Source organism: Misgurnus anguillicaudatus, chromosome 2 (assembly GCF_027580225.2).
Source record: "Misgurnus anguillicaudatus chromosome 2, ASM2758022v2, whole genome shotgun sequence".
NCBI classification, from domain to species: domain Eukaryota; kingdom Metazoa; phylum Chordata; class Actinopteri; order Cypriniformes; family Cobitidae; genus Misgurnus; species Misgurnus anguillicaudatus.
In genome coordinates this window covers 22,388,409-22,415,535 of record NC_073338.2, presented here as the reverse complement: position 1 = coordinate 22,415,535, position 27,127 = coordinate 22,388,409, and the positions used below count along the sequence as shown (strand labels likewise).

The following is a 27,127-nucleotide window of genomic DNA, read 5'->3' as shown; positions in this document are numbered from 1 at the left end:
TGAATTCAGAAACAATCTAAAAACACAATAAATGACTCATTTAAAAACACTATAGTACATCATTAGTGAAAGTGACGGAGAATGTGTTCATATAAATTTAAGAGATAAACCACTCAAAATTAGAAATAGTGTCATTCAATATATAGTATGTGGTCTCAAATTCACACACTGTAAAAAATACTTTGCTGCCTTAAAAAATTTTGTTGAATCAACTCAGATTTATAAGTGATTTCAACTTACTATTATTTATCTTGACTATAGTTAAAAAAAGTCAACTTCATTTTATATGTTGTAACTATTACGGAAGCCGAGAACGGCCATGGACTTTTATTTTTATTTTGTATGGATTTATTTTTTTTAAGCACTGTTATCTTGTTGTAACGACTTGTTGGTTCGTTGTCGCGATATAACAGGTTTTGTTTTCTCGAGATAACTAATTAATTAATTCGTTATCTCGACATAACAAAGTTTGTTTTCTCGAGATAACTAATTAATTATTTAGTTATAACCAAAAAAATAATTCGTTATCTCGATATAACAAAGATTGTTTTCTCGAGATAACAAAATAATTAATTCGTTATAACGACATAACAAATATTGTTTTATCGAGATAATTTTTTTTCTTTTTTTTATAACAATAATGTGTTCGTCTTGAATTCATACGAATGCGCTCGCGCTGCCACCACGGACTGCTTCCTAGCGCCACTGGCTGCAACAAGCTCTATCCTGTCGGTAAGTTGTGCGATCCATTTGTACACGTTTATTTGTTAGTTGACTGGGTTTGTTTAGGGTTTAGCAGATGGGAGGCTGATCTTGTTTAGCAGATCTTGTTTAGCAGATGGGAGGCTGACAAACTCTTAGCTAGCTATATATCCGACTGCTTCAACTAAGGTAACGTAAATGTAGGCGTACGGTTACTTAGAAATGTGATGTGAAACGTGATTAGACGTTTATTAATTCATTTAATAGTGCTTTGATATGTGTCTGGGTTTGTTTAGAGGCTACCGGTTAGCAGATGGGAGGCTGACAAACTTTAACTATCCGGCTGCTTCAAATTAACGTAAATGTAACTTAGGCTAACCCTAACTTAGCAATGTGTTGTGAAACGTAATTAAATGTTTATTAATTATTTTAATAGTGCTTTGATATGTGTCTGGGCTAAGTTAACGGATGGAAGGCTGACAAACTCCTATCTGTCCTGGCCGGCTGCCTCAGCTAAGGTAAGTAACTGTAGCTAGGCTAATGTTAATTAAGCAATGTAAGTTAATGTGAAACGCGTAATTAAACGTTTATTAATTATTTTAATAGTGCTTTGATATGTGTCTGGGCTAAGTTAACGGATGGAAGGCTGACAAACTCCTATCTGTCCTGGCCGGCTGCCTCAGCTAAGGTAAGTAACTGTAGCTAGGCTAATGTTAATTAAGCAATGTAAGTTAATGTGAAACGCGTAATTAAACGTTTATTAAGTATTTTAATAGTGCTTTGATATGTGTCGTGATTAGTATTATGGTTTGATGCACAGCATTTTAATACGGTATATGTCGAACGTCACCTGACCAAACCGGAAAACCGGTTGCAGGTATTTGCTATTGTAGCATGTTATTCCCTGCTAAAAAAAACAATAGACACCATCACAGAAATTCTATTGGATTTATTGGTTTTAATGGGAATTTTATTGGTTGTATTGGAAACTCTAATGGTCTCTATGGGTCTCTGTGGGTCTAGTGGTATGTATTGGTTCAATTGGTGGGACCATTAAATCCTGAATTTTGTAGTAGGTTTTAATGGTAAAAGCTAATGGTAATTATTATTTGTGTTCTGTTCTTTTTTGTTGTAATATCTGAATGTATATGAGAAGAGAATTCCTTTGTCAAAAGCTATAAAGTATAAAAAGTTAGTACATTTTCTTTTACTTAGGTTTAAGATGTTAATTAGCATTATCGTTCCTATAGCTCCTAAAGGCTTTATGTATGAAAACAGCACCATGTCAGCGTAGACCATACAGAACCGGAAGTGATAGAGCCTGTTTTCCGCTTTGGTCACGTATTACATGGTCAAATCAATATGTGGCTATTAAATAATCAGAAGAACTATGACCAGGGGTGCACATAACTGGTACGCAGGTACGCATGCGCGATTAAAATAACAAATTCAGACTTCAGACAGGATGCCAGTATGCAAGCAATGGTTAAAACAGTGTGCAAATGCCAACTAAATTAATGTTTTCTTGCACTTGAGCAGACATTTTGACACAAAACAATCTCAAAATGCTGTGATTATAGTAGTACACAGTCTTTTACACCTTAAATGACTATAAGCAGTTGAGAAATCAAATGCGTGCATAACAATATATTGAATCTGTGCACTTAAAGTGATAGTACTCAAAAAAATAATGTGTTGTTACTTAACAACACCTAACTATTGGGTTCTGTCCAATACTTACTCAGCCATGGAAGCAACCCAGCATGTTTAGAGTGTATAAACTTGATGCTCTTTTCAAACCACAGACAAAGAAAATCATAATATTCTTGTCTTGGTTGAATAACTTTTTATCTGATTACTTTATTCAGTTTCTGTCCTCTGCCTGAAAACCACAGGCCAACCTCAAAACATAAACAGCACTGTTTATTTAATTTTTGTGTTTGTTCTATTGTATTTATTTGCGCTATTGGTCATAATAAGATTTTTTTTATTACAAACCATTTACTTGTCTTTAACAATATTTGAAATTTATATTAGGCTAGAAGTTATTTATGAAGGTTACATGGGTTAAAAACAATAACCAGGCATATTTTATTTAGCCAACATTATCGTCTACTATGCTTAAACCAAACAAATGGCAAAGAGAGTAGTCAGGAGATTAGTGATGATGACAGCATGTAGGATGTCTGTGCCATAAATAATGTGAGTACCAAGCAACATCTCCAGCTACTCACTTGAGAACCAGGACAAAAACCCCCTGACTATGACAACCCTTTTGTATAAGGGCCAGCAGTCAAGAATTGAACAACTTTGTTGCAGTTGCTAACAATGACTTGCCTAGAAATCTAGACGTACCCTAGTGGCAGCAAATTTAATTTGTGGTTCTGGCTTGTCAGGCTAAACAATAACTAAATTTACTGTTGAATCCTAGAGATCGCCATGGACCAGTTTCTCTCAGCCTTGAGAGAAAGGGGTGTTCCTGAGGAGAACCTGGCAAGAATGGCAGAGGACAAGGTGAAGTAGCTACACAATCTTTGACAGGTCATAGGTCCGAGCGAGGATTTGGGAGAAACATGCGGGATTCTAAATTTAAAGAGGGTGCTAGAGTCTGTCAGGACGTCCCCCGCAATGGGGTGTAAGGTTCAGGGATGAAAACACGGCGCTTTTCGGCGCCTCCCGCTTTTTTTCACATCAGTTTGGTCTGGCCATTGTGCTTTCACACCGGCTGTGTTTGCCGAGCATGCAGTTTAATAACAGTATAAAAATCTCAAGTTTACATTATTTTACATGCATTTATGAGCAAAACCTCTTCAATAAGTGTTTTGACGTTGAGCAAACGTGATAATTACCAGGTACACACACACACACACACACACACACACAAGAATACACAACTACATACACAGACAGACACACACACACACACACACACACACACACACACACGCACACACACGCACACACACACACACGCACACAACTACACACAAACAAACACACTCACATACACAAGTACACACACACAAACGTACTAGCAGAAACACACATAAACATATACAAAACACACACACACACACACACACACACACACACACACACACACACACACACACAAACAGACATACACAAACACATACAAACACAATATTACGCAAACATACTCGCACAAACACACAGACACAAACACACGTACACAACCACACACAATTACACACACAAACACACAATTAAACACAAATACACCAACACACAGACAGACACATGAACATACACAACACACACAAAACACACAGACATACACAACCACACACAATTACACACACACACACACACACACACACACAATTACAGTTTTTTTCGATTGCTAAACAACAGTGGGCACAACTGGAGCTACATGTGCAAAACTCTAACTACAGTCTGCAATACCAAAAGTCACCTGAGCTAAACTGTACATATCACCTGCAAAACTCACTTCAAGAAACACAACTCTAAACACATGACTCAAAACAGCTCAGTGCAGCCAAACACTAAACACAACCCTCACTGAGATAACACACACTGTCACTCACAACACACTGAGAGGAAAAACACTAACATCAAACACCAATACACAAAATACAAACTTTTTATCTTTACAGATTGAACAATTTCAGTGACTTCATACAAAGTAATGTTTTCTTCAAATAATTATTTATTTATTGATTGATTTATCACATGATTTATTGAAATTTTTAGAACATCATAATTCTTTAAGGTAAATGAAAATTAGCAGTTTGCTTCAATAGTCTGTAGTAATTAATGGAATTACAGTAATGAGAAAAAAAAAGGTAGAAACTAAAAGTACATACTGTAATTCAAACAAATAAATGAGGGGCTAATCCTGCCTCTCTCTAGCATCAGGCCAGTACATGCCACCCTTCTCCCTCCACGAACCCATCTTCCTTGTTCCATTTTCCAAAATTAGTCTTTTTGAGCTCTACCTATATCTATTTATATATCTATATCTATATATCTATATATCTCTATATCTATATCTATATCTATATCTATATCTATATCTATATCTATATCTATATATATATATATAAATTTATTACATAATATTTATACTATATATAATTATATTTATATGTTTATATGAAATTGCAATCAGCAGTGTTTGAAAGGCACAATGCTGAAATCAATTGTGTTTTGAATGTGTGGTTCACAGTTTTGACAGCAGTGTGTTAGCATTTGAACAAAGTGCTGTAAATCCACAGTGTTGTGCAGGTTGTGTTTAAAGTCATGGGATAAGTGTGTAAAGTTTTGAAAACTGTGTTCAAGCAATGAAAAACGAACTAGAGTTTGGTCCACATGAACTGCTGCTGTGCAGACTGTAGCTAGAGTTCTGCACATGCGACTCCAGCCGTGCCCACCGGCGCCCAGCAATCGAAAAAAACTGTAAACACAAATATACTTACACCAACACACAGACACGCACATGAAAATACACAACATACACAAAACACACAGACATACACAACCACACACAATTACACAGACAAACACACAATTAAACACAAATATACTTACACCAACACACAGACAGACACATGAACATACACAACACACACAAAACACACAGACATACACAACCACACATAATTACACACACAAACACAATATTACACACACAAACATACTTGCACAAACACACAGACACACACATAAAAATACACAACATACAAAAAACACACAGACATTATACTCTACAAACAGTACAGTATGAATTAATCCTCTGTACATTCCTTAACCTAACCCTCAGACAAACCTACCTACCAAACTAACTACTTGTCTGTCTGTCTGTCTGTCTACCTACCTGTCACAAGGTGGCAATAATGACTTATGTCACAAGAATAAAATGATTATTTTTCCTTCCAAAATGTTCCTTCAGTGTTTTCTAAATAGAAAAGTTCTGATATAGGCAGAAGAGGATAGAGTAGCAAAAAAAAATTACTCAAGTAAAAGTATAGTGTTCTCTAGAGTCAATTGTTTATATGTCGAAGTCAATCTCTCTGTGAATAGCTCTTTTAGAGCCTTCTTTTTCTGACTGTGATTATGACATTATATCTGCTTTTGTGTTTTAGATCGATCAAGACATTGTAAAGTTCCTTGGAGAAGACAAACTCTCTGCTTTTATTCCTCGATATGGAGACCGTGTGTTTGCCAGAAACTGGAAGGAGTTATCCTCAAGTGAAAGGATAGAGGATACAGAGCAAAGGAAACATACTTTAATAAATAGACTAAGAGAAAAGATGAAACTTCCATCCACTGCCTCAGCCACAGCAACCAGCAGCTTTAAATCTAAGCCTACACTTCTTGGAAATAAGAACGCTGAAAAGAAGACAAGGAAAATTGAACTTGGCTGGTTGAACTACCAAGATTCTATGTACAAACAAGTTAGAAGGCCTACTGGGGGTGGAACAAGAGAGATAGTTGTAAGCAAAGATGATACTGTATCCACAATTATTGAAAAAGGGAAAACCCTTTTTTTCCCCAATGGTACATCGATGAAAGGAAAATTAGAGGACTTTGAGGTCATGCTTTCTGTCATTGGTTCTGATGAGCCCCTTGAGGGTAGCGTCACAGTTGGAAGTTTGTTAGAGCAAACTAATTACAAGATCCTCAGACTATACCTCTGTACAAAGCCAAAAGATTGTAGTGATTCTGAGCTTAGTGATGAAACAACAGACATGCCCTTTTCACCTGACACATCCAACACAATTGGGTCAGTTAAACATCCATCCTCATCCAGCCCATCACTGCTCTCCCCTACTCCTGTCAAAAGACCTCGGTACGGCAGTTGGAGTATTCCCAGTGCTACCTCAACACTCCACACAACTCCTGCTTCTCAAACATCAGTCCAGCCTCTTATAGATCTATCCAGTGATGATGAAGTTATTGTATATGAATATAACACCAACATGCCTTGTGAACTTGTCGATGGTCTTGCAGACACACTGATATACTCACCTCTACATGTCAATACCACAATAAGTCCAGATTCCTTGCCAGTTAACAGCCAACAAGAAAGTGGCACAAACACAGTCTCAGAAAATCAAATAGAAACAGTAGTGGTAGCTGAGATGGAAGAAGCTATTATTGACTTTGTGGATTCTGAGCAGGCTTTAAGTTCCACCAGCACGATGGCCACTGGTTTCTTTGAAAATCCAGAGAATATAGTGGAGAAGCAAGTCATTGTGATCCGCAAAACACAGTGTGTTGTGGACATGATTAAAGCATTTACAGACGACTTCATACTGGATGCTAATATTTCAATCAGGCGTGTGCTTGAACGTGGTGAGGTTGAGGCTGGAGTTGGGAGTGGGGTCACCAGAGACTGCCTCACTGATTTCTGGGATATGTTTTATGCAACAAAGACCTGTGGAACCAACTACAAGATCCCAATTTTGTACCACAAATTCCAAGAGAAAGAGTGGACTGCTGTTGCTCGCATCTTGGCCTTTGGATGGCAGAAATTTCAGCTATTTCCAGTCCAACTTGCCCCTCCGTTCCTTACAGAGGCGCTATCTCTCTCCTGCTCAGACAATCTACTGGATGCTTTCTTTAACTATATCAGCGCAACTGAGAAGGATGTGCTAACTGAGGCCATTAGCAACTTCAAAGGGGCAGATATGGATGAACTCCTTAGCATACTCAGCAGTCACAACTGCTGTGTACTCCCAACTGAGGAAAATATACAGAGTCTTGTGGAGGAAATAGCCCACAAAGAGATGGTACAAGAACCAGCATTTATCATAAAGTGTTGGAAGCCAATTCTCAGGTCTATTGGAGAATCCATGAGTACGGAAGGACTGAAGAAGATTCTAGATGATCTCAAACCCAAGGCAAGAAACATTACCAAAACCATCAAGTTTCCAGAATCGATGTCACTGGAAGAAAAAAATACCTCAAATCATCTATTGAGATTTGTAAGAGAAAGAGATGAGAAGGAGCTTGGCCTATTCCTTAGGTACTGCACGGGGTCTGACTTGTTCCTATCTAAGACCATTAAAGTCACATTCACAGCAGAACAGCCACAGTTCGAAAGGGCACCTTTGGCTCACACCTGTAGTTGTTCTTTGGAACTGGCATCTAACTACAAAAACTATGCAGATTTTAGAACAGAATTCATCTCTGTGTTGAAGAGTGGAGTGTGGGTAATGGATTTGGCCTAATAAGGCTTTGTTTGCTTAGACAGCAAATTAAAAACTGCACACACATTTTGAAGGTTAGCAGCGTTATCTTTTATAAAATCCACAAGTTCTATATGTGGAGAGCAGATGCGTTGTCATAGTAGAAGGAGATTGATTTTTCTTTTCAATTTATGATCTCTTTAAAATTCAATTCTGACAGCTGACAGGGACTGTGGGAAAAAATCACAAAACAATTTAAATGTTACAATGTATTCTTGGACAAGTTGTGTGTAAAAACTGGCCAACTGTTTGTGGTTGATGTTTTTCCATTGTTGTTAAAATTAAACTAGGGCTGCATTATGATTAATCGGGATTAATCTATAGCAGAATAAAAGTTTTTGTTTACATCATATATGTGTGTGTACTGTGTATAATAACGTATAGATAAATACACACACATGCATGTATATATTTAAGAAATGTGTACATGTGTATATACATTTGTATATTTATGTATACATTATATTAAATATAAATATTTAATGTATAAATATATATTCTTTCTTAAAATTATACATGCATGTGTGCATATTTATATATACATATTTATTGTAGACAGTTCACACACATATATGATGTAAACAGAGACTTTTATTCGGCTATAGATTAATTGCGATTCATCGTTATGATCCCTAAATTAAACCTAAAAATAGTTCATAAATTACAGTGTAAAGCTATGCAGATCTTCAAACCTGGAAGAGTTATATTGCCAGTAATGTTCTATGTTGTCAGTGTCAAATGTGCTATATATATACATTTTAACCACACTTAAAGTAATATTTGACTTAGAACTAGTTTCAGTATTCTTACCTGAAAAACTCAAAATCTTACAAGGAAATCTTGTAGTTTGTACAATTATTTTGTTTTGATTAATTTGATTTAGAATACCCACCTCCATAGGACCCTGCACTTTCCCGGGTCCATGTTCATGTTACTTAAATGAAGGCACTGGCTTATGAGTTTGCAATGTTTGCAAAGAAAATGTTTAATAAATTAAACTGTCAACTGTTTGTAATTTGTAATTGTCTTTTTTAAACTGTTAATGTGTTGTGTTGACTAGTCGATGAGTCAGTTCTAATGCTGAATTAGTAATATCCTGGAAGATTACAGTAATTAGTAATTTCCTGGAAGAGTACAAGGACATATCTGATGAGCATGGTATTTAAAGAGCCCTACCTTACAATGATTTTAAAAAAATCATAGAATGGACCCTATATTTGTTACACTTAAGGGACACAGACTCTCATTTTATGTAAACTTGTCTTTTGGTCCCAAATCTGAGAATATTTTTATTAAACCCAAACTACCGGTCAAAAGTTTGGGGTCACTCACTCATATTTTTTTTCATATTACAGAATAATAATAAACTTGTCCAAACTACGGCATAACACAAATGTAACTGTGAGACTCATGTTTGTGACTAAAAGCATCCAAAATAAATCAAACCCTGTTATATTTTATTATCTGAAGTGCAGTCACCCTTTGACTAGAAATTGCAAAACCGTACGCCAAGAAGCTTCTAAAATTTTAAATTTAGGAATTTTAGAATTTTGAGTATAGATGGAGTTCATATTTAATCTGGGCTCTTATTGGCTGCTTCAATATTTAGTGCAAGTCATCTATTTAAAAACTAATATTTTAAACTAACATTTTAGTTTTCAAATAACAGAAATTAATCTGTTTGGCACAGGTATATTTTTGTCTACAAAAGTAATTTCAAGCATTTAACCGTACACCAGATTAAATTATTTTTAAGATCATAGTTAACATTTTAGTCAAGTGACCGTAAACATTTGAACAGTAGTGTATATACAATTATGTGCAAAATAATAGCAGTGTAATAATAAAAGTGAAAAAAGTGCAGACATGTTATAGATTTTATTTCCTTATTTCAAATGTATTGAAAACATTACACATTCAATTCCAAATCAAAATATTAACAAAATTTACAAGTCTGTCTTGTTCTTGTAAAGGGAAACAAAGAAAACAAATATTAAAGGAATAGTCTACCCTTTTATTACCTCAACTTAGACAAATTAATACATATCTATCTTATTTCAATGCGTGCACTGTACAGCGCGTCGTGAATGTGTTAGCATTTAGCCCAGACCCATTCATTCCTATGGTACCAAACAGGGAAGCCACCAAACACTTCCGTGTTTTCCCTATTTAAAGACTGTTACATGAGTAGTTATAACAGTAAGTGTGGTGCCACAAAATAAAACTTTTTTTTGGTACCATAGGAATGAATGGGGCAATTTTGGAAATTTAGCCCATTCACCGCATCCCATATTCACCGAGTTAGATAAGTCCATACATAACTTTCTCATCTCCGTGCGCGCTGCAACTCCGTCTGACGCAGCCCCCACTAGCCTAGCACAAAGTCTGGAAGTGAATGGCTTCAGCTAGCACACCGCTCCAAACAATAAAAGCATTTTCCTATTTGTGTGTTGTGATTTGTGTAGTCACACCGTGTACAAACAACAAGGTGATATGAGACACAGCCATCTTTTAACAGTATACATACTGGGAACTATATTCTCTAAAGGCGAAGCACTGCTACTTGGGCGGAGCGCCTCGCTCGCAGCACCCGAGAAGCCCTCTCGTGAGGAGCAGAAAGTTCGGTCAGAGTTGTGCAAATCACTCCGCCCAAGTAGCAGCGCTTCATCTTCAGAGAACACAGTTCCCAGATCGCTGTGTCTCATATCACCTTGCCACCTGCACACGGTGTGACCACACAAATCACAACACACAAACAGGAAAATGTTTGCGTTATTTTGTCGCTTATTGGGAGTAGTTTGCTAGCCGGAGCCATTCACCCCCAGACTCTGTGCCAAGCCAGGTTAGCGGTGCGTGCTTCAGAGCCACAGCACGCACGGAGATGAGAAAGGCATGGACCCACCTAACTTTGGGGGATACGGTGAATAAGCTAAATTCCCAAAATCTGTGTGTGTTCCTTTAAGTGCCTTTGCTGGTCCCCATTATGAATCTGGCCTACTACACAGAAATCACATTATCTTAGTAAAACATTTCAACACACAGCATCAATGGATGCAAATGCCAATGATACTTGAGAAATGTAAATTTTTAGAGAGGCATCATTGCTGGAAATGCCACCACCATCATCATCATCATCATCATCATCATCATCATTATTAGTACCATAGACAGTACATCTGTCTGTATGCTACAACAACATCAGAGATGAGGCTCTGGCAGGAGTGCTCTTATTAAAGGCCTCAGGTCTTTGTAAAGTCGTATTGCCTCTGTAGCGTTATGACACAGTGCTATGTTGTTTTCTTCCATCACCATCAAACAGAGCTCATGCAGGTCATGGTCGCAGGGAATGTCTGTTTTCCACAGACAAATGTCCTCTTGGAGAACAATTCCAACTCTTTCATACTGTAGTGGATGCAAATAATCTTGTGTATGATAGAGCTCAGGTACATTGTACATCAAACATGGTTTTCCATGATAATTAGGGTGTCCGTTTCCACCTGGTCGAATGCGATGGTTGTCCCACATTGTCACAACGGTGTCTAGCTCATTCTGCAACACAAAAACATGAGGATTTCAATACCTATGATGACTTATTTTGAAAATAGTACATGGAAGAAGACACTTTAGGCGCCTTACACCGAATATATCGTCATTGTGATTAACAAATGACTTAGGCAATTATTTTAGGAAGGTGACATTATTTATTATATCTCATTATAGCATAATAATGGGGAAATGCAGTAATGTTTTATGCTATGCTGGAGTTATTAGTAGAATAATACCGTGCCCCAGCTTCCAGCACCATAGTAGCCTTCATAATGAAGACAAGAGTATTGACTGCAGGAAAAAAAGCCTACATATTGATGCAAAACAGGCTTGGAGAAGAAGAAATAAGTAGTTACAGAGAAAAAAGTCCAGAGAGCTCAGAAGTTTAGACACATGTTATGAGTGTGCTCTATTATGGGAAGATTTTAGTCGTATTATGGTTAATAAATGCACACACAATTATCCATGTACTATAGATAAATGTGGTGAATGTATTTTACTAACTTCAAACAAATGCCATTTAATTTGAATCTATGGAATTAGGGATTTAATGATTGTGCAGCGATTTATACAAATACAGACATGTTTGCGAATAAACATGTTCTGTTCTGCATTAATAAATAAAAATTGCTCATGCAAAAATTAATCCATGCATTTGTGGATCAGAATACATGCATGCATTTATTGACATCTTGTTCGAATCAATCGTGCTTGGTTCATTTGGATTTTGGGACTTCCTTTTCGTAGTTTAGGTAAAAGCTACTTGTCTGAGCCTACAGACAGGTATACAAGTGGAGCAGGTGGCAAATTGATATTTAAGCTGGTTCATATCAAAACAACACAAAAAAACAGCTCTGAGATGTAGGCTACTACACTCTCAGAAATTAAGGTACAAAAGTTGTCACTGGGACAGTACTCTTTCAAAAATGTACACCTTTGTACCCAAAGAGTGCATATTAGTAGTTCAAAGGTACACAGCAAAATCCCCAGTGTTAAATTAACACTGCTCAGTGTTTATATAGGTCCACACTACAGAGTGCAATCTGTGACTTTATCCTCTCTATCATCATCTGTGTTTGAAACCTAAAATTGCAGTTTACATCTTGTAGAGTTATTCATTAACTTAGGTTTAGATGTTTGCTTTGTTTTATTTAAAGTCGCCATTATGGTGATTAGTGTTTGTAGTTGGACTCTTAGTTGGAGTTTTTAGCTTGTTTGTTTTTTCTGGCTGCTATAACTTTATGTGTTTAAAACATGTTTGTTGTGGCAAAGTAAAGAGACTGTAGTGCAATTCTATGTTGGTGGTTAGGATATAATGTCAAACATGATCTAAAAAATTGATTTATTATTTTAGTGTTTGCTTACTCACCAGAAGTATTTTTTCTGTCAATAATATGATACTAAAGTATGAGATCTGGCACTCTTATATCAGTTTGTCTTCTGAAGAATTTTGAAACACTGTACAATAAAAAATGGACAGACAGTTGTCTAATAGACACACAAACATTAAGAATCGGGGGATTGATCTCAACGATGGTGACAATAAAATTAAATGCTTTATGCTGTAATGCATGCTGGGCATCAACAAATTATAAATCTCAGAATTCCCAGAATGCACTGCGGCATAAAAAATCATAAACATTTTGACAATTTTCTTTTGTCACCATTGTTGAGTGTCGTTGTATCAAAATCTTCAGGATGACAAAATGCTATGAGTGTGTAGTATCACATTACTTAGAGAGAGAGATACTTCTGATGAGTGAGCAAACACTAGATTAATGGATCAGTTTTCTGGATGATAACGTTTGACATTGTGTATCAACCACCATAGTGGAATTGCAGCATGGTCTCTTCTTCGCCATAACAAATATGCTTTAAACACACAAAGTTATAGCAGCCAAAAAAACCCCGAACAAGCTAAAAATCAAGAGTCAAGAGTCCAGCTAAAACAAACACTGATCACAATAATTGTGTCTTTAAATAAAACAAAGCAAACGTCTAAACCCAAGTTAATGAATAACTCTAAAAGATGTAAGATGTAAACTGCAATTTTAGGTTTCAAACACAGATGATGATAGAGAGAATAAAGTCACAGATTGCACTCTGTAGTGTGGACCTATAGACGGGTTGCACGGCGACGTCATTAACTGGTTGCGCGCGCAACCGAGAGGCAAAAAGAAGAGACGTGCATTGAGTTGTAGGCTAGTAGCTGTGTCTGTAAGTCAAAATGCCAAGGAGTTGTTGCGTGTAAAATAGTACCAACAGAGTCAGTGCTGGGTGCCTGATGTTAACATACCAGTAGATGCGACTATTACGTTACTACCCTAACATTAGTAATTCATACATGTATCACAGTAACGCTGCAAAAATAAAGACAGAAAAACAGATCCAACTAAAATCAAGTTTTATTTATATACAAACAATAAAGAACGCTTCAATAATTAAGGTTGTTGCAGTAGCGAATCAGCTCACCAAGCGGGCTTTCTGCCTCCTGGATGCGTGCGCACCCTGCAATGTTTGTAAACTTGCAACCCGTCTATATATACACTGAGCAGTGTTAATTTAAAGGAAAACAACACCATTTTTACTATGTTCTAACTCAACTTAGACAAATTAATACATACCTATCTTTTTTCAATCGTGCACTGTACGGCGCGTCATGAATGTATTAGCATTTAGCCTAGCCCCATTCATTCCTATGGTTCCAAACAGGGAGGAATTTAAAACACTTCCATGTTTTCCCTATTTAAAGACTGTTACATGAGTAGTTACACGAGTAAGTATGGTGGCACAAAATAAAACATTTGTTTGGATCCTAAGAAATGAATGGGGCTTGGCTAAATCCTTACACATTCACGAGGTGCAGTAAAAAGATTAAAAGTGCACGCATTGACAAAAGAGTGGTGTATTAATTTGTCTAAGCTGAGGTAAGTACATAGTAAAATATTGAAAAACTGTGGTGTTTTCCTTTAACACTGGGGATTTTGCTGTGTGCCTTTGAAGTACTGGCGTGCACTTTGGGTGCAGGGGTGTGCCTTTTTTGGGGGGGTGCTGTCCCGGTGACAACTTTTGTGCCTTTTTTTCTGAGAGTGTATATTGAAGATATGGACAGTGGAGGACTTACTTGGATAATCTTAAGAAAGCAGAATTGGATGAGACCCTTGTCTATGAAATCCCCATTAAAGTCTCCAGTTGCCTGGAACTCCTGGAAGACGTCCCTCCAATAGCTTGCGTTCTGTCTCCTGTAGATCCCCCACCAGCTTTCGATCCGTTGATTTGCTGTACTGCGTCCTTGGAACACACACGGCCCATGCACAACGCCAGTCTCATCTTCTCGGAAGAAGTGTTGCAGCCTATTAACATGAACATTCTCAGTTCCTAAATCCGATCGGATTATTTTTGGACACCCCCCGAGTCCCGTGACTGCATTCATAAAGTATGCTGCAATTACTTTGGGGTTACTATTGGAAGAGTTTGCTTGCATCCAGATTATATGACGCGAAAACCCATCAATGCATCCGTTTATTCCAATGCCGAAAGGAGTCAGCTTGTCATAAGAGTCCATATGCCATAAATAATTGGGCCCTGGGACACTATAACATCTTCTCCGAAGTCTTGTTCCTCTCCGTTGCTGTACGCCCTCTGGGTCAAGATGTGACTGAATCTCCTGAGCCATGTCTCGAGTCACGCGCAGTCCAGCCAATCTGCACCTCTCGTGCATCATTCGGTAACCATGAAGACGACCCGGTCCTCTTATCTGGTTGCTAATGAAGTTAACAATCTCAGCAGTATCGCTTAACCGTCGTCTGTAAAGTTGTAACCGGGCTAGTCTTCTCCTTAAATGACGAGGACTAATCTGAAAGCCATCTCTAACAGAAAGGCACAATGCAATTTCTGCCTGTGTTAGACCTTGATTGTAGTACATCCTGATGCGTTGATCAATAATGTGATCTGCCATTTCCCTGGGACACACTTAGACCAGATAGTGACAGCAGCTCTGAAGGCTGAAATCAGGACAATCACATTAACCAGCATCAAACCATAACAATAAACAGGGCACATATCAACGCACTATTAAATGAATTAATAAACATTACGTTTCACATTGCTAAAAGTTAAGGTTAGCCTACATCTACGTTACCTTAAGCAGCCGAATAGAGTTTGTCACTTACCGGTAGCCTCTTAACAAACCCAGACACATATCAAAGCACTATTAAATGAATTAATAAACGTCTAATCACGTTTCACATCACATTGCTAAGTAACCGTACGCCTACATTTACGTTACCTTAGTTGAAGCAGTCGGATATATAGCCTCCCATCTGCTAAACAAGATCTGCTAAACAAGATCAGCCTCCCATCTGCTAAACCCATAAACAAACCCAGTCAACTAACAAATAAACGTGTACAAATGGATCGCACAACTTACCGACAGGATAGAGCTTGTTGCAGCCAGTGTCGCTAGGAAGCAGTCCGTGGTGGCAGCGCGAGCGCATTCGTATGAATTCAAGACGAACACATTATTGTTATAAAAAAAAATAAAAAAATATCTCGATAAAACAATATTTGTTATGTCGTTATAACGAATTAATTATTTCGTTATCTCGAGAAAACAATCTTTGTTATATCGAGATAACGAATTATTTTTTTTTGTTATAACTAAATAATTAATTAGTTATCTCGAGAAAACAAACTTTGTTATATCGAGATAACGAATTATTTTTTTTGTTATAACTAAATAATTAATTAGTTATCTCGAGAAAACAAACTTTGTTATGTCGAGATAACGAATTAATTAATTCGTTATCTCGACATAACAAAGTTTGTTATATCGTGATAACGAATTAATAAGTTGTTATTACAAGATAACCGTGCTTAAAAAAAAATAAATCCATACAAAATAAAAATAAAAGTCCATGGCCGTTCTCGGCTTCCGTATGTAACAACTCATCTCTTGTCAAGATAAATAATAGTAAGATGACATGACTTGTAAATTGATTTAACAAAAAATGTTACGGCAGCAAAGTATTTTTTACAGTGCACGATTCTTCTGTAAAACTGATTTTTTAAAATAATAATTGTACTAGTTTGTACTATATGACTAGTTTGTACATTAAGTACTATATGACTACTAAAAACATCAAAAGGATATGATAATTAGTATAAAAGTTGAAGTATTTACCGGTTCATCAGTGATAATGTTGGTAATATATAGCTGATAATATACATATAGAACATAGTATTTTACCCTTTATACCATGGATAATACTGCACATGTAGGACACTACCACAGTAGTTCTGCCCTGTCTGCATGCACAAGATTAACAGTACCAAAATAATGAAATTCCTCTCAAAATTTATGATCAGGAAGTCAAGCCAGCAGTAATATTGAATAACAAATATTTGGACCTCACCAAATACTATGTCTCCAAACAGTCATATTTCTAAAATGGCAATGTGTTTATTGCAGCTACTGTGAATATTTTTTGGATGCATCATAACCTTATAATCATTTGTAAACACCAAAACTGATTTGGTGACAGCCCCCTGAAAACCTTCAAAAAGCACAGAAAAACTTCCTCTGCTGTTTGCAAACAAGGAATGAAAAATGCAAGATGGCGGCCAATTGCCATGACCTAAAGGTGTTGTGGAAAAATCATTGTCATATGTGAGGTTGAAATTATAATAACACAGACACTTGTTTTTTGATCTTATACTTGCACGAAGATCATCCAATACAGAAAAACTTCTGCAGGAGGACCTAGTTCACCCAAATCAAACACCATTTATAGACATTAACACCTCTCCCACCAGAGACATGAGAGGTTTTATGTCAGACAGAAAAACAGGAAATCTCTAGACAGTTTTGTATCATTTTTTTAATATAACTGGGATCAGATTACAAGGAGTTAGATCTCATTACTGGCATTAGCTTAGATATTGCTTATTAAATGATTCAACACACTTAATGATTATATTTAACCCATTTTCCTCAGGCTCTATGTTTGCACCTAAGCTGGAGCGAAACCTCAGGCTAGACCAGTCACTTGCTTAGTACAGTCTTGTGTTTCCGCACTTCCATGTTTTGTGCTATAGTCACAAAATATTAGATTTATTTATTCGTGTTCGAAGACAAAATTTTCCTCTTTATTTTGTGGCAAGGAGGTCGAATGTCTTTTTCGTGTCCCAGAGCATGATTTTCTTTTTTGTGTCTTTTTATGTATTGGTTTCTCAATGGTTTTATCATTGTTGCTTGGGGTTTGGGTTAGAACTTTTCTGTTACATTTCTTACATTTACATTTCTTTTTTATACACATTCTGTGCATCACCAGTGACCAGAAATAACACATATTCAGCCAGACCTTATCTACCCCCCCACCAAAAAACCCCCCAAACATTTTCTGATCAGATCTAAACAAATCTTGTAGGTGATCTATTTTGATCTAAAAAAGGTAAATTGTCACAGTAAGGCGAGTTTGCAAACCACATTATAATATGTTTTCCCTGTCTCTACAGTAGATGCAGAGCCATCAACAAAAGAATGAGATCAGCATTCCTACTAGGGATTTCTTTCAGATCAGGGACGTCATTTATAAAGTGCTGCCTAGGGCCGAAATCTTTCCAATGGTCACTGTCCCCTTTGGACAGAGAAGCACAGGGGAATGAATTCAATCAAAAAACTTACTTTGCTCTTTATTCAAAAGAACTGAAACTGCATGAAATCTATTTACACTACATAGCAACTTTACATAGTAACTACATAGCATCTTTGACCACAGCAACTATCTCTAACTCGATCTTTAAGCTCTAACCATTCATTTCCTTTTTTAAAACCATTTCTGCTTGTAAGACAGATCTGGCACTTATGAGATACAGTAAGGACTCCCCCTTCCTTGTCTTCAAGCCATCACTAGAGGGCAAAATAGCAGAAAATATGTACTGTAGATGATTTGCGGCCATAGACTGTATGTTGGCATAAAACAGGGAAGTAGTGTTCGTGACATCACCCATAGGTTTCTGAAGAGCATTTTTGAAGCCCAAAGTTGGGGGAGTCTGACATAGGCAGCTTTTACTCAAGGATAACCGAAAGTGGGCAAAGAGGCGGGGAATGCAGGGAAAATGAGCTGTATAGACCAAAACCACTTTTTGTACTAGGCTGTAAACATGTCTGCTGTAAAGTTGGGGATTTTAACATAGGGGGTCTATGGGATTGACTCCCTTTTGGAGCCAGTCTCTAACAGCCAGTCAATGAATTGCAGTTTGAGACACTTCCATGTTGGCTTCATGTGAGAAACTGGAAGATTGCCCCTTGTCTGAAGTACAATGTTCACATGATAACATTACTCAGCCTCAGACATCATGGCCACAGACCGTTGACTGAACATCTGATGCATATGGAACACTTATTCAAAAAATTATTTGATTGATTGAACTACACAGTATTTTCCAGGAGACATGTGTGCAGCGATCTTTAAAGGTTCGGCCAGAAACAACACAAAGATGTCTATGAAAGTAAAACAATGACATACATTTTGAAATAAAGCAGCATGTTGAATTGAACTACTTGAAAAAAATGCACTGTATTAACCGTGCTTGCATTTTAATGCATTGTTTTTAGGGCTTAAATTCAGTTGTATATTTAATCTGTAAATATTTCACTTCAAAACATTTCAAACAAATTTTGCATACTAAAAAGTTCAATAGTCCATATTCACCGTACCTTTCACCTTCAGATTTCACTTTCAAAATATTTGTTTTAAATATTCTTTGCTTTGATGAACACAAAGAAAGATATTTTGAGGAATATTTGTAACCAAATAGTTTGTGAGCCCCATTGACTTCCATAGTATTCTTTTTCTGGGGCTGCTTCAGGACCTGGAAGACTTGCTAAATTGTAGTGGAAGATTTTTTATTTTTATTTTAATTATAGTTTATGAACTTATAATTGTTAAATGCAAAATCCTACTCTTGTGTTCTGAAAGATTTCTGTTCTTTCCATCTGTTCAGTAGTAAAATGTCCAAAGACTAGGACATTATGCAAAGTCCTACCAGATAAGATAAAGGGGGGCTAATGAATGAGATAAGTGACAAATGATGAACAAGTGGAAAAACTCAGTAAACGGTAGAGTCTCACTGAGAACAAAATAATTTCTTCTATTTGACCAGATGTGCTTCAACTGATATGTTTCTTAGTAGAGATGTTCCGATACCATTTTCTCTGCCCGATACCGATTCCGATACCTGGGCTCAGGGTATCGGCCGATACCGAATACCGATCCGATACCTGGGTGTGTCTCTGTATAATATACAGCTGTACATACTACTAGCCCTGTATGAATGGATATAACTGTTTTATGGTGTGCTTCAGACTTATTCCTGTATAAAACATTAACAAATACATACAGTGAACTACAGTATTTTTATTATCTGAAAGACATTTAACAGTAATATTTATTTTTCTTATGAGAAATTCAGCCACAAATCTAACACTGTAAACTGAAAGGCTGTTTTAGTTTTAGAATAATTGGAAAAATCTGTGGAATTCTTCGGGATGGTTTTAAATTAAAGAATTTAAGCTATTAAATAGTACAAAATTGCATCTAAAATAATTACTTTTTAAAGGCTTACAATTAAAATGAATACACCAAACCAATGAGTCCTCTGAATTAAACTGGACCAACATGAACCAGATAATGTGCTTGTCAAGATAGAATTATAGTTTGTAGCCTAAAATGACATATATTATTGTTAATATATATTATAGCAAAATTAAAGCTTGTGTTACTATGTTCCTATTATGAATTAAGCACGTATGAAGATAATTTCATCATTTTTACAACGCAATGTAAACTTTATATTAAACATAACAAGAGCATTCGTCTTGTAAACTGATTTGAAATGATGATGTGTGCTGACCTTCGCGTCACATAGACGACAGAGACAAGTAAGATCTGCGGTTAAACTCAGTGGTAAGTTTTATTTCATCTCATATATCACACGGTTCATACTCTTATCATTAAAAACAATCACAGCAAACAGCACGGTTAATGTACTTGTCAATGCTGCTCACAAACGCATGAGGGTATGTGTGCTTGTTGTCAATGACATCTAAAATCTCAAGCGCGGGGTATGTGTGCTTGTCAATCACGGGCATTAAATCTGCGGAGTTCTCCGTGGAAATCTGCAGGCGCGGATTCCGTTGAGACATGTCGATGTTTTATTAGTCTGAAATAGTTACAAACAGCGGACATACGGCTGCATGCTTTCATTCCTTCGCTGCTCTAAGTAAACAATGGTTGCGTCACGCGTGTGGTAACTTCCTGGTGTTCGTATTCAGAGCAGCGAAGAAGAAATGAGTTTCGCTTTGCAGCGTTAGCTTTAGTGTTAGCTATAACAAGCATAACTAGGTTTATTAGGAAAATGGTATCGGATCGGTACATGGGTTCAAGTACTCGCCGATTCCGATGCCAGAATTTTTTGTGGTATTGGCCGCATTTCCGATACTGGTATCGGAATCGGAACAACTCTATTTCTTAGTCATTGATAAATTGAAGGTTTATTTTCTAAGTGACGCTGGAAGATGACAATCTTTGGTTCATGGGCGGAGATGGGATGACTTTGTTTTTCAGTATCTTACTATAAATATGTGCTCAACCTTGTAAACGGGGCTCTTGGGTTTAGACTCCTAGCACCAGGGGGTAAAGCCTATTCTGCAGAATACATTAAATTCAGACAAAGGAAATTCTGTTGACAGTGTGTCTGTGTGATCCTTGACTTTCACTCTTAGTGAGTATCATTTGATGCTGCTAAACTTCCACGGCATTAATGGCGACGGGGATGCGATTCCAAAGCTGAGGACTCCAGAGGGTTTGGGAGAGACTGACTGATCACCTCTGAGACGAGAAGTCTCGGGCTCCGTACCCCAGGCCTAAGGGAAGGGAGAGTCTCAACCATTTCTGGAGTCAAAGCTGACGGAATCCTGGAAAGAACCGATAACCGATAATAGATAATACGGTAAGCGTTTTTCGTTCGTGACCATGGGTCAGGGTAATTCGAAAGAGAGTAAAGTCAATGGATCTGGAAAATGGTGTGTATACTCGAGTGATCAAATCAAAGGGCACGGGGGCGTTGGAAAGCGTAAAAATCTGGGAGAAAAGGTATGATTTTCCTCCTAAAGGAACACTGAGTGTAAAAGCACTCACTTTATTAAGGGAAAAAATCATTGCGGATGGCAGAGAAATGAGAGCACAGAGTAAGATAAAGACCAAGGACGAACTGACTCAGACTAAACATTAAGCACAATGTTTACCTACATCAGATTCATTACATGATGAACCTAACTTTCTGTTTTTTTTCCTCCTCCATATGCACCTGCACGTACCCCACCTGGGATACATTTCTCTTATACAAAGGTACCTCTTCTAGACGATGATATCCAACCCCCTCCAAGGAGACTCCCACAACCACCCGCACAAGAAGCATCACCAAAAATAAAAACTGCACACCCGCCAGCACAAGAACTAACACCTGAGCTAAACTCACCAATCCTCATCGACAGCACTTTGGAAGAGGAAAAGGAGGAAGTCCAGATAAAAACATCAACAAAGGAGAGGTAACATCCTAGGAATCCTACCTAAATCAAATGTTCCTCGGGGGACTTCAACCTGAAATTCCAACGAAGGTGAAGCAAACCTGCATCGGATGGGAATCAGGAAATCTGAGTGAGGTCATTACACATTCTCTACATTATTTTATTTTTTATTTTATTTGTTTATTTGAAAAGGGACAATGTACACGTATCAACATTCATAACAAATTTAAGTGAACCCGAATTAGCCACAGGCTAATTTTCATCGGCAGTCCCTTTGCCAGATGTTAATAGGCATCCTAAAACAGAAACTGTTGTGATACAATAAAATTGTTAAGAAAATACAAGAGGTAAATTTATACTATAATAAAATCACAACCAATCAAATGACAAAGTAATATATAAATATATATACACATGCATATACATACATACATACACATATATATATATATATATATATATACATATACACACATAATATACATACATATACCCCTACACATATAAATACACATTTAGGAAGTGATAAAAAAATAAAAAAGATAAAAGATAAAAGATGATACAATTACTATTAATAGATGGGAATGTTCAGTGTTGACAATGTTGATTATCATTAAACCATTTCTTAACATTAACCTTAAAAGTGTAGTAGGATGGCGACTCCCTAATTGATGGTGGAACTGAGTTCCATTGATGTACTGCTGTAAATGAAAATACAGCCTGACTAAATGCAGTTTTTTAATGGAATTATACAGTCCCTCCTTGCTGCGCCTCTTGTGACTCTATTTGCATTCGATTTAAAATTAATAAGGCCGAGTAAAGGTGGGGGAGCTAAGTTATGTAAAATTTTGTAAACTAAACAAACATTTCTGTACTTTATGAGGTTTACCCAACTAAGCAATGTATATTTTTTTAAAATTTGGCAATGATGGTAACGAATTGGCTTTTTATCTAAAATTTTGAGAGCTTGATTGTATAATGATTTCAGTGGTTTTAAAACAGTTGAGTGCGCATTGGACCAACTTATCAAACAGTAAGTGATGTAAGAGAGAATCAGTGAATGGAAATATACCTTAGCTGCTTTAGTTGATAAGTGGTTTCTGATATACCTAAAATTTGCCAAACTAAACTTTACTTTATTACAGACCTTTTTTATGTGTGTTTTGAATGTAAGATTTGAGTCTATATGAACTCCTAAATATTTATATTCTGATACAACTTTTAGTGTATGTCCTGAAATTAAAATTTCTTGTTCTATGTCTATAGAGGAGTTTTTGGAAAGATACATACAAACTGTTTTTGAAATATTCAATTGTAAACAACAATGATCAAGCCAGGATGTAACCTTCCTTAAAATCTCTGTTAGCTTAATTGCAACCTCTGCAGCAGTCCCACCATGAGTAAAAATAACTGTATCATCGGCATACATTAAAACATCACAATTTTCACACACCAACGGTAAATCATTAATATATAAGCTAAAAAGGGTTGGACCAAGTATTGAGCCTTGCGGGACCCCAGTTGAAAGACATAGGGGATTAGATTATAATTGCCAAATTTAACATATTGAGTCCGGAGTGAAAGATAAGATTTAATAAGACTGACTAACTCTGAGGAGAAATTAAAATTCTGTAATTTGTATAATAAAATATTATGATTAACCGTGTCAAATGCTTTTTTTAAGTCAAGGAACACGGCCCCTACTACCCCGCCTTTAACCAGTGATGCCTTCACCTTTTCTATAAAGTAACATGTAGCCGTTTCTGTCGAGTAGTTAGCCCTGAAACCAAATTGCAATGGATGCAATGGAAAATAACTATTATTTAAATAATCTATCATTTGTTTGTTAATTAATTTTTCAAATACTTTTGAAACTATAGGTACAACACTAATGGGCCTGTAATTTGAAGTCAGCTGACGGTCACCACCTTTAAAGATAGGGGCCACAACAGCAGGCTTCCATAAATCAGGGAACCATCCTTGGGTCAATGAGATATTAATTATACGTGTTAATGGGATGACTATTGAGGAATTATTCTCTTTCAGCATTAGTGTATCCATACCATAGATGTCCTTAGCCCTTGAAGGTTTTAGAGATGCAATTACTTTTACAACCTCATCCTCCGACACTGGTCTGAGTATTAATGGTGACTCTGTAGTATTGACGTTATGTACATTATTTTGTTGTACTGAAAAACATTGGGCAATAGAATCTACTGACTCAACAAAATATTGATTGAAGGCTTGTGCCACTTCAATCGGGCTCTCCAAGATAGTGTCATTAACTTTTAATACAATTGGCTTAGTTATACTAATGTTTTGACCAGTTAATTTTTGAATCTGACTCCATATGGCTTTAGAGTTGCCATTTGAATTTTCAGCAATTATAATAAAAAAATCTGCCTTTGCTTTTCTCAGTTCTCTAATTACTAGATTTCTTAGCCTAACGAAATTAAACCTATCAACGGACAACTTTGATTTTGTGGCCATTTTCAAAGCAGTGTCCCGTTCCTTCATTAATTTTAAAACTTTCTCGTTGATCCAGGGAAGACTTTGTTTCTTGTTTTTACATTTAATATTAATTGAAAATTCATGGATTATAGATTGCAATTTTTGTGTAAAAATTTGACTGGTCATTTCTAAATCATTAACAGGCAGTAACTCATCCCATTTTATACTTTTTATGGCTGCCTTGAAATCTTCTTGTTTGCTTTTCGGGATACCAAAGAATTCCTTATTGGCAGCATTTATAACCCGCCTGCAAGTAAGTTTTCTTGATAGTAGCACCATATTGTGATCTGATAGACCAGTTATCATATTAAATGATTTTGTAATCCTTTCCGGTTTATTACTAAATATAAGGTCAATTTGGGTACTAGAGTTGTTAGTTATTCTTGTTGGACCTTTAACCAATTGAACCAAATTAAAACCATCAAAAATTTGCTTAAGTTTAATTCTTGAAGACTTATCGGTAACACTTTATAATAACTGCACACTATGAAGCATTAGTTAAGCATTAGTTAAGCATTACTAAATAGTCAATTCTTCATTTATTAAACATTAATAGACATTAGTAAATAGTTTATCAATGCTTTATTCTTGATTTATAAGCGTATATATAATGTGTTTAATAATTGTCTTTTCATGCTTTATTAATGATCACTTCATCATTTCTAAAATAAGTATTATATTATTTACAGACCAGTTATTAAGATGTTGTCAGTGGTTCATAAGTTCATTTACACTGTCAGAAAAAAGGTGTCAAATTTGTACCTTTAGGGGTACAATGGCTTGTCACTGGGGCAGTACCCTCAAAGGTACACTCATTGTACCCTTTCCCATAGGTACATATAAGTACCCTTCCTGCTTGTACCTTTCAATGACAAAAATGTACCTTTGGTGACTAAATTGTACCTTGTACTCCAATGGTACCATAATGTACCTTTATAAAAGGTGCAAATTTGTGCTTTTAAAGGTACTGCCCCAGTGACAAGCCTTTTGTACCTTACAGTGGCAAATTTGTACTCAGACTGTACAGCACATTAAAAAAGCCAAAATGCTGTTCTATTACATTTATTAAATATTCAAAAATTCCAATCTCATATTTTTCATATGAACACTAACCACTGTATTACAAAGTCTCATAGCAGGATCAAAAGTTAATACACAGTTTTAAACAGCTAACATCATGTTAAGCTTTTTTCAAAAGTAGTACAACATGTCATTTTTTAAATAAAACATATCATTAAATTAAACAGTACTTCAAAACAGTACTAAGTCTCAAGTTTTCTTCTCTTAAAACCGTTTTAAACATAAAAAATCATAAAGCAGTTGTGTTTTTCCACAACAGTACACAATGGCCAACATGTCATTTTTTAAATATAAAACATAACATTAAAATAAACAGTACTTCAAAACTGTACTAAGACTCAAATTTTCTTCTCTTAAAACTGTTTTAAACATCAAAAATCATAAAGCAGTTGTGTTTTTCCACAACAGTACACAATTCATTAACTTAATACTCTTACATTTAAAAAAAAAATGTTATCAACACCACACATTTTACCCAACACACAACTACACAAGTACTACACAATTAATTTAAACTTTTTAAACATTCTTGAGGATCACAAACAATTTATCATCAAGAGAGTATGTGTCAAGGGCCTGAAAGTCCATCTCTTGCCCTGGTTTTATAAAACTCCACTCAGGGTCAACTTTGACTGTGTATGCATGAAAATGTGAATCATATGCCACTGGTATTAAAAATTTACCACACAGAAACCATACAGTATTGACATTTAAAATATACTTAATTTGGAAGAAGAGTGGAATTTCTTCTGCATGGACATAGTCAACTATGAATACATCCTTTAAAGCATATTTTACACTGTTAATAGTCACTTCTGAAACACGCTGGATGTCTTTGCACAAATCTTCAGTTCCATGCACATAAATAAGAATAGTCTGTAGGTCTAATGGGAGTGATGACAATGGAGTTTCTATACTTCTACCAACCACCCTCTCAAATTCATCTAGAATATTGGGTGGGGAAAACTCCCAGCATTGTCTCATCTGGTGCCTCTCACTTAATGTTTTGGCTACATTAATAAAATTTCTGCAGCTACTGGCAACAGTCTTAAAATATTGATGCTTTGATTCAAAACGCATACACCAAAGTAAACGCAAAGGTCCATACATTGAAATCAATCTTGAGTAGTGAGTCAAATAATGGCATTTGGGTGTTACAACATCCCCAAAAACATCTGTTAGTTGTGTCAAGAACTCGCAAACAAGTGCATCTAACATAGCTAGGTTTTCCCTTTTCACCTTTGGGGCAATGACAATGTCAACTATTTCATGACATAACAGGAAAACATTCCACTGTTTGCTATCAATAGGAATACGGTGTGCCATTAAAAATGGCAAAATCCTAAAAAGTAACCACTTTTGAGAAGCAGATCCAACAATGCCAGAACTATGTAAAATTTGCTCAGACAAATGTACTGGTTTGTTTCTCTTGTCATTTTGACCAATGGAAAGTTGCTGAAGT

General features: G+C 36.3%; 2 protein-coding genes across 9 annotated transcripts; one reads left to right on the top strand and one right to left on the bottom strand.

Moving 5' to 3' along the window:
• Positions 1-412: 412 nt before the first annotated feature.
• Positions 413-7,971, top strand: LOC129431314 (uncharacterized). 7 transcript variants are annotated; one of them, XM_073874773.1, is made up of 5 exons: positions 760-891; positions 999-1,060; positions 1,139-1,220; positions 3,134-3,216; positions 5,829-7,971. In XM_073874773.1, exons 4-5 carry the CDS (start codon positions 3,142-3,144, stop codon positions 7,917-7,919), a joined length of 2,166 nt encoding a protein of 721 aa, XP_073730874.1. In that variant the 5' UTR covers positions 760-891; positions 999-1,060; positions 1,139-1,220; positions 3,134-3,141; the 3' UTR covers positions 7,920-7,971. The 7 variants fall into 7 exon arrangements, with proteins under 7 accessions (XP_073730876.1, XP_073730871.1, XP_073730865.1 ...); XM_073874767.1 differs by lacking the exon at positions 1,139-1,220 and adding an exon at positions 1,309-1,390 and having other exon boundaries at positions 762-891; XM_073874775.1 differs by lacking the exons at positions 760-891; positions 999-1,060 and adding an exon at positions 413-732.
• A 2,780-nt stretch (positions 7,972-10,751) lies between these two features.
• On the bottom strand, positions 10,752-16,162 carry LOC141348968 (uncharacterized). 2 transcript variants are annotated; one of them, XM_073874753.1, is made up of 3 exons: positions 15,772-16,162; positions 14,608-15,487; positions 10,752-11,486 (listed from the first exon to the last, which is right to left on the bottom strand). In XM_073874753.1, the coding sequence occupies exons 2-3, from the start codon at positions 15,439-15,441 to the stop codon at positions 11,136-11,138; spliced, it is 1,185 nt and encodes a 394-aa protein (XP_073730854.1). In that variant the 5' UTR covers positions 15,442-15,487; positions 15,772-16,162; the 3' UTR covers positions 10,752-11,135. The 2 variants fall into 2 exon arrangements, with proteins under 2 accessions (XP_073730854.1, XP_073730856.1); XM_073874755.1 differs by having other exon boundaries at positions 15,913-16,162.
• Between the last annotated feature and the right edge of the window lie 10,965 nt (positions 16,163-27,127).